The sequence below is a fragment of the Parasteatoda tepidariorum genome, chromosome 9 (assembly GCF_982258835.1).
Source record: "Parasteatoda tepidariorum strain Cologne lab strain chromosome 9, Ptep-v5.0, whole genome shotgun sequence".
Lineage (NCBI taxonomy): Eukaryota > Metazoa > Arthropoda > Arachnida > Araneae > Theridiidae > Parasteatoda > Parasteatoda tepidariorum.
In genome coordinates, this window is record NC_141763.1 from 80,064,127 (window position 1) to 80,076,634 (window position 12,508).

Here is a 12,508-nt window from a genome sequence, read left to right on the forward strand (position 1 = left end):
ATTTTTTGAAAAAATATTTTTTTAGAGAACTGCAATTCAATGTAACCAATTATAAATATATATATACATATATATTTTACTTTACTTACTTTTAATTACTTTTTTCTTATAAACTTATTTTTTTACTAATATTTCGAAAGGTGATACTCCCAAAAGCAATTCTAAATCTATATATTGTCATATAATTATCTTCCACTATATTCTTTGAGTAATACAGTAGTAAGTATTAGTTATATTTGTTTTCTGGGATAGCTAATTGTATATGGAGATTTTATTATAAACTTGTAAAACATCTAAACCTTTTTAAGTTACTAAATCGTAAAGATAAGAATGTAAAATTTATTTTGAATTTGTAGTTATACCTAGTCAAGTTGTGGAAAAACCTGAAGACCTAACAGATTCTAAGAAACCTAGCAATGAAAACACTCATCAGGTACCTGAGACTGAAATTATATCAGATATCTCATTCCTACAAAAACTGGGTGCATCTATTGAAAGACACTTAGAGGAAAGTTTCTGTGAATGGGGAACTTACGTAGCAGAGCGTCCACTTTCTGTCATGTGCCTTTCATTACTTGTTAGCTTTATTTTGGCTTCTGGTCTTTTGTTCCGTTTTTCAGTCACAACCGATCCTGTTGATCTGTGGGTCTCGAGAAGCAGCCAGGCCAGACAAGATATGGAATATTTTAACAAACATTTTGAGTAAGTAATACTAAAACCATTTTTGTGTTGTTGTTTTTTATTAAATTTTTATTTGTAACAGATAGACTTTGAAGGGAACACTTTTGAATGAATTTCTTCTAAAACAAATCTGTTACTTTACACCCATGGGTAAAATCTGTTTTTGATTAGGGAAATCAAAAAATGTTAAAAAAATTTTCAGTAGCCTTGCAGTAAATAGATAAAATTCCCATAACACCCCACAGCATCCCCTTCTTAGAGGTATCAATGATAAAGCAGTTTCTTTTAAACTGTGAATTATTTTATCAAAATTTCCCTAGACACTTCAGAGTGTATTTGCAGAAGTTGAGTTAAAAAATATTAGTAAAGCAAAAATTCAGTTAAAGTATAGATGAGACAACACATAATATTTTACATGCTAAATGTCTAACTCTTGTTAATAAAATAAAACAGTGAGGGGAAAAAAATTGTAAATGCTGCATGTGGAACAGTTTTTAATTCATATAAGTTAGTTTGGGTACAGTACTTAATAAAGTATGTTAAGCAATGGATAAAAAAAATAGGAGAGCTCTAATTAAGAACTTTCATTGAATCATAATGTAAATAGTAAATTATGTACAATTGAAGATTTAAAGTCACATGGAAAACAAATATTAAAAAGTTTCTTTTTCATTTGCTAACAATCAATGGATCTTTTTGAAAAAGTATTTAGAGCAGGGCTCGAAAAAACTCAGAAATTTTACCCGTCCCCGAGGACGGCTTGTCCAACGATGTGCCCGTCCTCCTTTGAAACTAACCCGTAGCTTCTAAATAAATAAAACAGGGTTGCCACTCCGCAGGGAAAACCTGGAAAATACAGGGAATTTAAAAATCACCTAAAATAACAGGGAAAATGCAGGGAATTTTGATTTTTTTTCTTTACAAACTGGGAAAATACAGGGAATTTTGTTTTTTTATTTTGGTCTTTTAAAAAATGGTGCGTAATCTATGGGATATTTAACCATGATATTTCAGCTATACTAAACTATTTCATTTACCATAGCATTATTTAAGTATGCTCAGCTGTTTTCCGAGCAATTGAGACTAATAATTATAGTTAGCCCAATATAGCTCACACAAGAGCACAGTAATTGTTGTTTCCTCTTAATATATTGCGTATAACATGTACAGGGAAAACACAGGGAATTTTTTTCCAGATTTGAGTGGCAACCCTGTAAAAATATAATTTTCTGTTATTTATTACAAACATTTATATGAATTGCACAATGAATTAGTAGTTACTAGGATTACAAATACTAGGATTACGTTATACAGTAATGAAAGAAATACTAGATTACTAATAGCAACCTAGTACTTCTTTTATGAAATAATTTATTTCTTTTTATGAAATAATTTAAATGACAAAGGTCAAGTTATCTGGAATGTCAATTTATCCGAGGGTACTGCGTTTTTTAAACGAAACAAATATGACGTTTGCCAGTTCCACAATCAAGCCAATGATTTACAGAGGCTTCTGCACAGAAATCTGAAAGAGGTTTTCAATTTAGGTAGATGTTAATAATTGCGTTTAACGCTTCTTGTTTATGACCAGAACGTAATGAGTGTGTGTGTTTTTTTTGTTGTAAGTAATTACTGAAAAGCCCCTTTCAACGTCTGCAGTGCTCCCAGACAGAGAAAACATCAATTCTAATAACAAAAATTGAAAATGTATCGGGAAAATCCCGCGTCCGCGCGGCCGTCGGATTCGAGAAATTCATTGTCTGCGGGAAATTTTTGACCTCCGAGGACGGGTGGTTTTTCGAGCCCTGATTTAGAGTGTTTATTTAATTTGTTTATGTGTATTAGGTGTATAATTTTAATGATATTTCATATAAATAGAATGAAAAAATTGAGGTGTATGAGTTAATTATTTTTAGAATCCATCCAAATTTAAATTATTGTTGTTTTTAAAAGTGTATTCACCAGCTGATTGTAAAAAATGCATTAATTTGTTTTTGTTTCAGACCATTTTATCGAGTGGAACAGATGATCATTACTCCAAAGAACAAGACTTCATTTGTTCAGAGTATTAAGGAAAAGACTGGAGTAAATACGTACACCTGGGGTTCAGTTTTTCACCGTGATTTTCTTTTAGAGGTAATATTCTTATTTTCCAACTAATAAATACTTATTCAATTTAAATTAATAAAATGCTAGAGCTATAAAATTGTCTATTTATTCCTTTACGTTTCTATTAAATTTGTATGGTGTAGTCTTTACATTTTACGAAACTCTTAAATTTTTTAGAAATATTTCTTTCCCTACTATGTGATATTTTTGAATTAAAATATTTTAACAGTAAATGGTTACACAGCAAGCTGATGATTATCCATGATAGTGGGTAAGACAGAGACCACGCTGACTATCTATTGAAATGTCTGTTACTTCCAGTCTCTTTGTTTAACAGAGCTCCCACAGGTCAGGGAGAACATGGAAAACTTGGAATTGTCAGAGAATTGTATTTTAACTCTAAAACGCAGGGAATTGTCAGGTGAAAAATGCAATTTTTTACATAAAACTTGGAAAACTCCTATATTATATTTCGTGGGAAATAACCAGTTTTAGAATTGTCAGTAACAGTAATCGGTTATTGAAATTAGAGCTAAATAGTCCTAACATCTATAGTAGTTATTTTATAAAGTTTTACGTCTTAGTGAAACTTTTCCATGTTTCTATTCTCATTCTATTATATGTTTTTGCTCACCAAATCTAATATTTCACAATACAAATAAGAAAATGTCAAAGTTTTCTGATGAAAAATTGCATGATCTAAATAAAATATGGTATGGATTTTCAATGGAATGTACTTGGAAAAGTTAAAGAATTTTTTTTTTTCTGAAATAGTGTGGGAACCATGTTTTTTTTTTTTTTTTTTTTTTTTTAACGCTCATTGTGATGCCATTATAGGCATTACATATTTTCTAGCTTTTAAAATTTCTTTTATTTCATAAATTTGATTTTTTTTAATCATTCTTAATCCAATTATAATTAAATTAAAGCAATTATTTAATGGTTATCATATTTTACAGGAAATGAATCTGAATATTTTATTCTTTTCTTAACAATCAATGTTCTTAATTCTTTACTTATTAGAAAGTTTAAAATCTGTAAAATTATACTAGTTTATGTAGCATTAAATAGCATGTTTTTTTTTTATTAATTAGGTACTTGATTTACAATTGTCTGCAGAACAGTTGGTTGCAACTGTTGAAAATAGAACAATAACTCTTAAAGACATATGCCATGCTCCTCTAGCACCTTTAAATACTAACTGTGCTGTTCAAAGTATCTTTGGGTACTATCAAAATCAACGAGAACTGTTAGCAGACACCAACTTTGATTATTTAGGTCATTTTAAAGAATGTGCTGGGTAAGTATATTGCATGTTGCAAAAAACTTAAATAAAACTATACTTTTTTTTGGAAATTGTAGCTCTATTTTTAATTTTTCAGCTCTATGGGAGAAATTAAATGTTTTGCACCCTATGGAGGCCCCTTGCAATCCACTGAAGTAGCATTAGGTGGTTTTCAAAATTCTGAATATTACTCAGCTACTGCCTTGATCATTACAATTCCAGTTACTAATCATTATGATAACAAACTTAACAGAGATGCATTAGAGTGGGAAAAAGTGTAAGTTTTTTTTTTCTTTATGAATTTTCTTAGGAGATCTTAATTAAAATTTAGTTTTCAGCTTGTATTTTTTGTTTTAAATCCTACATTATTTTTAATTGTTCAGTTTTAATTGATCCTGTATTTTAAAATTGAAGTAAATATTGAAACTAAAAAAAATTGAAATGAATTCATTAAATTTCTTGTATTTCTTTTTTCTAAATATTTATTAGTGAAAAATAATACATAATAAAATAATAATATATGACTATCTCTTGTATAAAAATTTAAGAAATGATATTTAATTTTTTGCATATTTGTTTAAACCATATATTTCTATATAACTGAAGTAGAGTAAGATATTCAGGATTTCAGGAAATATTTTTGACACACTACAGTTTAGTTTGATTTTAAAGATTAAACATAATTTTATTTCTTATTTGTTTTCAAAGGAATATTTTCCATTGAATGACTTTCTAAAATTAGTTTTAATATTATACAGTATGTTGAACTTAGACACAAGATCTAATACACAATAAGTGATATCTACATTACACAATAAGGGATGATGTCTAGTTAATCTTTAGATTTAAATATTTAAATTTATTCAATATTCATTTGAAATATGTCAAATATTATTTTATATTTCTTTCTTCTCTATTAGTCCAACTTATGGCTCTACTTTTATACCATTTGGTTTAAAGAAAAGGTTTTAATTGGAAATTTTTTTTCCAAATACTTTTATGACATAATTTCATTTTATTTTTCAGTTTTATAAACTTCTTAAAGGATTATAAATCTGATAATCTGACTATTGCTTTCAAAGCTGAGGTTAGTAAGCAGCAAAACAAATTTAATTATTTATTTTTTTTACCACTGTTGTGTTATTTTACATATCTTTTTAATTCAAATCCATTTTTAGAGATCTGTTGAAGATGAGTTGGAGAGAGGAAGTCACAGTGACATAGTCACAATAGCAATTAGTTACATCATTATGTTTGTCTACATTGCTGTTGCTCTAGGCGAAGTTAATACCTTTAAGAGCATGTTGGTGAGTTATTTTACTTATTAAACAGTAAGATAAAATTAAATATTTAGAAAGAAATATTTTTTAACACAATATTGAATATAGCAGCATTTGAAATTCTGGCTGGTCGACTGGTCCAAGAGATTATTTATAACTGACATTAAACAGCCGATCTAAATTTTGGGTTTACGACTACTAATGTTCAAGTGCCTAGCTTTGTAATTTTGAACCCAATCCAGAAGACAAGGGAACTCCTGGATCAAGTATTGGAAGAAATTTGCCTTTTTGGAGGACTTTTTGATGGAACTAATCCGTATTTGTGTTACATGAAGAAAAACATCACGAGAACCACCCACAGTTGGCCTGATAGCAAGTGGACTCTAACCCATTATCCGTCTACCACTGAGGATATTTCACATCAGCTCTGTGGTCGGTGCAAGCTGAATGCGGAATTCGTATAGACCAGCCATCGCTGGCATTAAAACATAGTTCATCTCAGTGGAAGGCAAACTAAGGTCCAAGAGATTACTAAATCTTCCCTTAAACCCCTATGAAACAATAATCACTAGTCCAGGGGACCATTAATCGGTCTGTTATTAATTATGTAGTGGGCATTACTTTTTAAATATTATTGTTCAATTGTTACATCAATTTGCTCCAATTAATCAACTTTCATAATAAATGGGGTGTTATTATGAAGCAGGAAAATGATTTTAAGCGTTATATAATTACAAATAATATTGAATTGTGACTGGAACATTGATGTCGTTTGTGGACAAGCACATAGTGATGGTGGGGCCACCAACATTCTTTTATAATTTGCATGTATGTAATTTTTCCAATTGTTTAAAGTTTAAATTTTATTTGCAGTAATTTTTAGTAAAATGGCTGCACCATTGTACACGCTGCGCCTGTGAAAAAAATATTAAAAATTTTTCAATTAATATTGCATAGGCTGCAGTTCCAATTTTAGTCACTATTAAGGAAAAATTCACTTCTAAGAACAAATCTTGAAAAGAGGATAGAAGCAGAACACAATGTGCGGATCTTGTGAGTCTAATGACTTAATTGATAAGAACAGCAAGAATCTTATCTTTTTTTTGTTCTCAATGAAAGGAAAAACAATGAAAAAAAAATTAAAAATTAGAAAAATATGCCATTTTCTGAGCAAATTGATATTGGCCCACTATTTTGAATATTTTTGTAAACATTTATTCTTGATTAAATCCACATTGATCTCTGAGTTCTCGTGTAAAGCTCCCCGAGGAATAATATCGCAGGACACATCAAGGCGTATCTATCAGAAATTTCTCTTACTTCTTCATGAAATATTTTTAAATCAAATTGAGTTTTAACAAAAATGTTGATTTTATTTCCATGGAAAACTTGATTTACGTTTTCTTTGTTTTTATGATTTTGAACAGAATTTTGATTTATGTGCACTAATAAGTTTAAATTTTGATTTTTAATCAATTTTAAATGTTACTTTGATTGCAGGTTGATTCAAAGATCTCCTTAGGTTTTGCTGGTGTTTTAATTGTGATTGTTAGTGTTGTTTCTTCCCTTGGAATATTTTCTTTTGCTGGTGTGCCAGCCACATTGATTATAATTGAAGTCATCCCTTTTCTGGTGCTTGCTGTTGGTGTTGACAACATCTTTATTTTAGTACAAGCATATCAGGTATGTTTAAGAAACCCTTTTCCTGTTGCATACTAAGATAGTAAAAAATTATAAGCTTAATTATAAGCTTTATAAGCTGTAAATTTGACTGGTTTCACCATAGATATGATGGTTTAAGATAATTTCTTTTCTTTTTTTTCATTTTAATTAATAAGCTAATGGTTATCAGTTTCTCATCAATATTATCTTTGAAAAAACTCTATGTCTAAAATTGTTGCTCGATTAAAATCATAGGAATGGCACACAATATATTTCTTTTTTATCTGTTTTTGGTTCTCAAATGTTGTGCTCTTTTTTTTTTCTTTTATTATTATTATTACCTAAAATTCCTTTTTTATTTTTGCAATTCAAACTAACAATTTTGTACTCATTGAAATAAAAGAACTGATTTCTATTCTACAAGCATTAACAGGGTGCGTAGCGTTTGTAAAAAGTACTTAAAGGTGCTTTTTGTGAGATTTCGTTTTTAAAAGCTTTTAAAGGTGCTTTTTTCATCTGGCGTTTTTTAAAAGTGCTTTTTTTCACGAATAATTTTTTTTCCTTCAGTGATATCTGGCGGATCCCTGCATTTCACGAAAAATGGGGAGTTTGCTATGTAATCATTCACACGAGCTTCACGTTGTTCCCACGTTATGACTTGCGCATGCGCGCACACTCGAAACTGAAACCCGAGTGCTCCAATTCGGATAGAGTCACATTCTTATTAAATGTTTTTCTTTTTTATTTATAATTTTATTCTTTTTTATTTTATTTTACTTCTTACACTTTTTTGATGTAGGGGGTAAGGGTACTTTTGTTCTGAGTTCAAGGTCAAGTTGAATTCACTCGGTGATGTGTGAAAGAACTGATTGTTTCGATTTACGTCCGTTTCTTTTTTTCTTTTTTTTTTTTTTTTTAATGCTAAAATTGTTCATAAAAAGTTTTTGTTTTTCAATAACATCATTGATTCAATATGAATTTTTTGAGTTCTTGAAAATTTTTGTAAAGTGCTTGAAAAGTTTTTAAAAAGTGCTTATTTTTGATTCAAAGATTTGGCTACGCACCCTGATTAAACAAGTAGGTAGAATGGAAATTTTTTTCTTTTTCCTTTATTTAAATTTTTTTATTAGAAAGTTAATAAAAAACGGAGATTCCTTTCTGATCTATCAACTACAGTTTAGAAAAGATATTAACTCATGCTTGGAGGATAAATGTACTTTCAAGCTGTGCACATTAAAAGTAATGAACAAAATATAAAATTCAAATAAAATGTTAAATTCAAATCAGGTGTGTTAATTTTTTTTAAAATTGAAATTTTATAAGCAAATGTTATATTATTTTGACTTTCTCTATTTGTTAAAATAAATTTTTATTGATACTCGATTCAAATATTAGGACAGAGGGAAAGAGTCCTAAATAGCATTGGTTGAATTAAACATTAAAATTGATTAGTCAAGTATTGTGTCATTTTCTCCCCTGAGTTTTGTCACTTAATTCTATTAAACTAAATTTATTGAAATTAAATTGTTTGAATTTAAGTTCATCAAAACTAATATATAAACATAATATAATCTTTTGTAACTTATGTATAAACATATTTTTTTTTATATATCAGTTATTACGATTTATTTAAATGCTAAATTTAGTAAAATCATCTGAGTTAATTGTCATTCTGCTCTTAGCGTGATGAAAGGCAACCAGAGGAAACAGTAACTAAACAAATTGGTCGAGTTGTTGGTCAAGTAGCACCAAGCATGATGTTGTCTAGTCTTTCCATGTCAAGCTGTTTCTTTATTGGTAAGGAAAACTTTATTCATGTTCATTCTCAAAATATTTATAATGCGTTTAAAAATAATGCTTGTAATTTAAAGTTAGTGTGCATTTTTGTTTTGTTTTTATAAATTTTTTTATCTCTTTGATGCAAAAGGTATGTGTTTTAGAAATCTGAAAGAATTACAGAAATATTACCTAAAAAGTGTTATTTTGCTTAATTGTAAAATGCATCAAACTATGCTACATTAAATGGATGAAATATTTCGTAATTTTGGCAGGGCACTATACTCACGTTTGTGAGAACGTGAGTCCAAATCCAGCTGGTGGAAAACTCTCCATGTTGTAAATGGTGCACGTTAAATCTGTTGGGTCACAAACAGATCAATACCTCTGGATTAATACCTCTGAATTAGAGATTGTTCTCTGGTTCAGGTCAAAATTACGACTTGTGGATGATTTAATGAATGGTTGTATCACTATAAACAGGTGTGGTAGAAGTGGAATTCTTGGATATAGATGGTGCCACTGGAAAATAAGAGCAATCACACTCTTTTTGCCTTAGTGGCTGACGGCGACAAAATTTCACATTTTGACAAAATTGTACCGATCAATACAAAAATTTCTCATTGACGATAAAAAATACACTGATTTGTCATTGATAGGTGGGAAAAAAAAAAGAGTTTGCAAATGCTCCATTGAATAATAACCTTAGAAGAAGAACTTGTTAACATGCATTTTAGTGAATACAATAGAGTGCCGAGAATCGAGATCAAATCTGATCTAAATAACGAAAAATTTGGATAAATGGACAACTTTAAGTAACAGCTTTTAAATAATTTCCCTTCTCATTTTTTTCCAACCAATTGGCAATTTTATTTTTTAACAGTCGTTGGACAATTGGCTCACTTTTTTTTGTTTATGACTACAAATGTTCTCCTCTGTAGTCTTGTAATTTTGAACACAATCCAAAAGACAAGGTAACTCTCGGATCAAGTATTGGGAGAAATTTGCCTTTGTGGAGGTCTCTTTGATGGAACTAACCCATATTTGTGTTATGTGAAGAGAAAGACCACGAGAACCTCCCATTGTTAGCCTGATGATCAATGCTTACAATGTTAATTTAGGATAAAAATTAAAAATCAAGTTAGTAATTTTAGTTAATAAAATCTTAATATTCTTTTATTCACTCATTTATCTCTTGATAAAATCACTTTTTAGGCATGTTAAACCTTGTGATGCCACTGCTGATACTATAAATAGTTTGTAAAATAAATTTGTGCTTGGGGTAATATAGTGATAAGCCATATTTTTTCACTTGAAACTGCCTTTTCTATTATTCGGGGACAGGTGCTAACAAGTTTGAAGAATTGCCCCTAAATAGCAGCACAATTAGCCTTAAATTGCGTTCATGGATACCATGATAATTTCCACCAAAAATAGCTTCATTTAATAAGTATTTTACCAATTCCCATCTTTACTATATAAATCCTTTTGCGTAATTTCTGTTTTTCATAGGTTTGTTATGAACCTAGAACAAAATTCAAGGTCTTTCAACAAATCCTGTTTCCTAAATATAGAAATGTTATATAGCAGAATTAGTCTTTTTTATAGTGTTTAATAATAGTTCCCATTTAATGGTACAGCTCCAAGTTGATTGAAATAAAATGTTAATATTTTAATAACTTTTTCTAATAAATCACAAATATTACGTTTATTATTAGTCATTTTTATCAGTTATTTATTAATGTTGTTTTTCTGTAATAAGGCTGTTTTCTCTCTTTAAGAATATATTTATAATTTCAGGGGCCTTGACCGATATGCCGGCTGTAAAATTATTTGCTCTCTATGCTGGAGTAGCTTTGCTAATTAATTTCTTTCTCCAAATGACATGTTTTCTAAGTCTTTTTACTTTGGATGTAATAAGGCAAGAAGTAAGTGAAATTATTTTTTATTTTGAAATTTTTTTAAAATTAATTTTGTTATTGTATAACTGAAGAAACATTCTCTTGATCGGGATTTAGCAGTCTTCCAAATTTACTTTTTCTATCATGCTGTTTAGTCCTTCCTTATATTACAATTTTTTATGCAATTTAAAGGTTAATCTTTCAGTATTTCTTGGAACTGATTACCCAAAAGTTGTCAGATTTTGGGTAATCAGTTTCAGGTTTTATGATTCTATTTTGAATTACAATGCACTCCCGATTATCCGGGTTAATCACCGGGACAGGTCGCACGGACAATCGAAAAACACGGATAATCCGAAAATTCCTTTTTATTAAAGAAAAAATTAATATCAGTACAAAAAATATAAAAATTACTGACATTTGCATGCTGTATAACGTCAAACTAGGAATTTTCCTTTGAACGTTTGCTGTTTAAAAAAATGTGTAATGCGCCATATATGGACACATATTTTTACGAAACCTAGTAATGTCACCGTAATCAAATCCTCCCATATAATCTAATAAAGTTTCCACAATCTATATCAGTTACTATCATCATTATTTGATTTAATAACATAACGATGTCTTCATCCGTCAAATACTGGAAGGCAGGCTCACACTTTGAAACCAATCTTCTAAATTTTCTTCATCAAGAATTTCGAATTTCTTTTGCTTGTTCGAGAATACTGTTATCATATTCTTCTTGAATATCTGAAGAAGATTGTTCATCAAGCAGTATGATCTTTCTCCACAATCGTGATAACGTAGAAGATTTTACCTTTGACCATGCTGCTGATATTTCATTTACTGCAATCCAATAACGAATATTGCTTTCAAAAATTTGGTAGTGTTATGACTTCATGAATCAAATATTTTTAATCTTGAAATTGTTTCGCTTTAAATTTTTTGTGATACTCAGGAATGAGCATGGATAATCCGAGCACGGATAAACGAGAGTGTACTGTACTAATTTTCTAGACTTTTTTCACAGTACAACAGATTCTGGCTCTGTTGTGCTGTGTTTCAGTCCTTTCCATTATTGTGAAGGCCTTATGTTTTAAATTATTTTTTTGTAATCATGGAAACTTGCATTTAAATATGGCCATTTTATTTAAATTTCAATGAGTATTTTATCTGAGTAATTTAGTTCGAAGGATTTATTGTTTAGAAGCACTATTTTACTGTCTTCATATTTTATGTCTTTTTACTTGTTACTTTGATTATTATTATTATTAACAAAAACTGTATTTTGTTTCTAATTTTAGAATCACAGATTGGATCTCTTTTGCTGTATTAGAACAGCGAAACAAGATAAAGTGAATACCAAAGGTGTTCTTTACAAGTTTTTTAAGAATGTCTATGCCCCTTTGTTATTGAATAATTTTTCAAGAGTCCTTGTGGTAAGTTACTTCTACTTTCGTAGTCTATTAATCGCGGTCCATTTCTATTCATAATTTTGTTTTTGCTTAACCCTGGGGTGATAGTGAGCCCAACTAAAAAATCCTGGAAATTTCTTGAGCAAAATCATTCATGACGCGTTTCAAAAAATTTATGTTTTTATGAATTTAAATCATTTATATTTTCAAAATATGAAATTCTAAATAAATTATATGCAGCCTAATTTAAATTCACATTTATTATTCTGCAGAGAAATATTTACAAATGAAGGAGATGCCAAGTATAAATTCTAGTTCTAATATTTTTAAATAAAATATGCAAGAATTTTTATACATTAATGTGATCAATGATTTCTTGAAACTTTTGATCTTGGATTT

The 12,508-nt window shown here is 29.2% G+C and overlaps 1 protein-coding gene and 1 long non-coding RNA gene across 4 annotated transcripts in view; both read left to right on the forward strand.

Moving 5' to 3' along the window:
- Positions 1 to 12,508, forward strand: part of LOC107439826 (uncharacterized) — a 471,331-nt gene that overhangs the window by 163,403 nt on the left and 295,420 nt on the right. The gene's annotated exons all lie outside the window — the stretch shown is intronic.
- Positions 1 to 12,508, forward strand: part of LOC107439823 (NPC intracellular cholesterol transporter 1) — a 74,601-nt gene that overhangs the window by 35,881 nt on the left and 26,212 nt on the right. For all 3 annotated transcript variants that reach the window (XM_016052538.3, XM_016052540.3, XM_016052541.3), the window contains 10 exons: positions 357 to 702; positions 2,685 to 2,817; positions 3,885 to 4,090; positions 4,173 to 4,352; positions 5,102 to 5,162; positions 5,254 to 5,382; positions 6,856 to 7,038; positions 8,700 to 8,814; positions 10,594 to 10,721; positions 11,999 to 12,133. In XM_016052538.3, the coding sequence (XP_015908024.1) occupies positions 357 to 702; positions 2,685 to 2,817; positions 3,885 to 4,090; positions 4,173 to 4,352; positions 5,102 to 5,162; positions 5,254 to 5,382; positions 6,856 to 7,038; positions 8,700 to 8,814; positions 10,594 to 10,721; positions 11,999 to 12,133 (1,616 nt within the window). The remainder of the gene's footprint in view (positions 1 to 356; positions 703 to 2,684; positions 2,818 to 3,884; positions 4,091 to 4,172; positions 4,353 to 5,101; positions 5,163 to 5,253; positions 5,383 to 6,855; positions 7,039 to 8,699; positions 8,815 to 10,593; positions 10,722 to 11,998; positions 12,134 to 12,508) is intronic.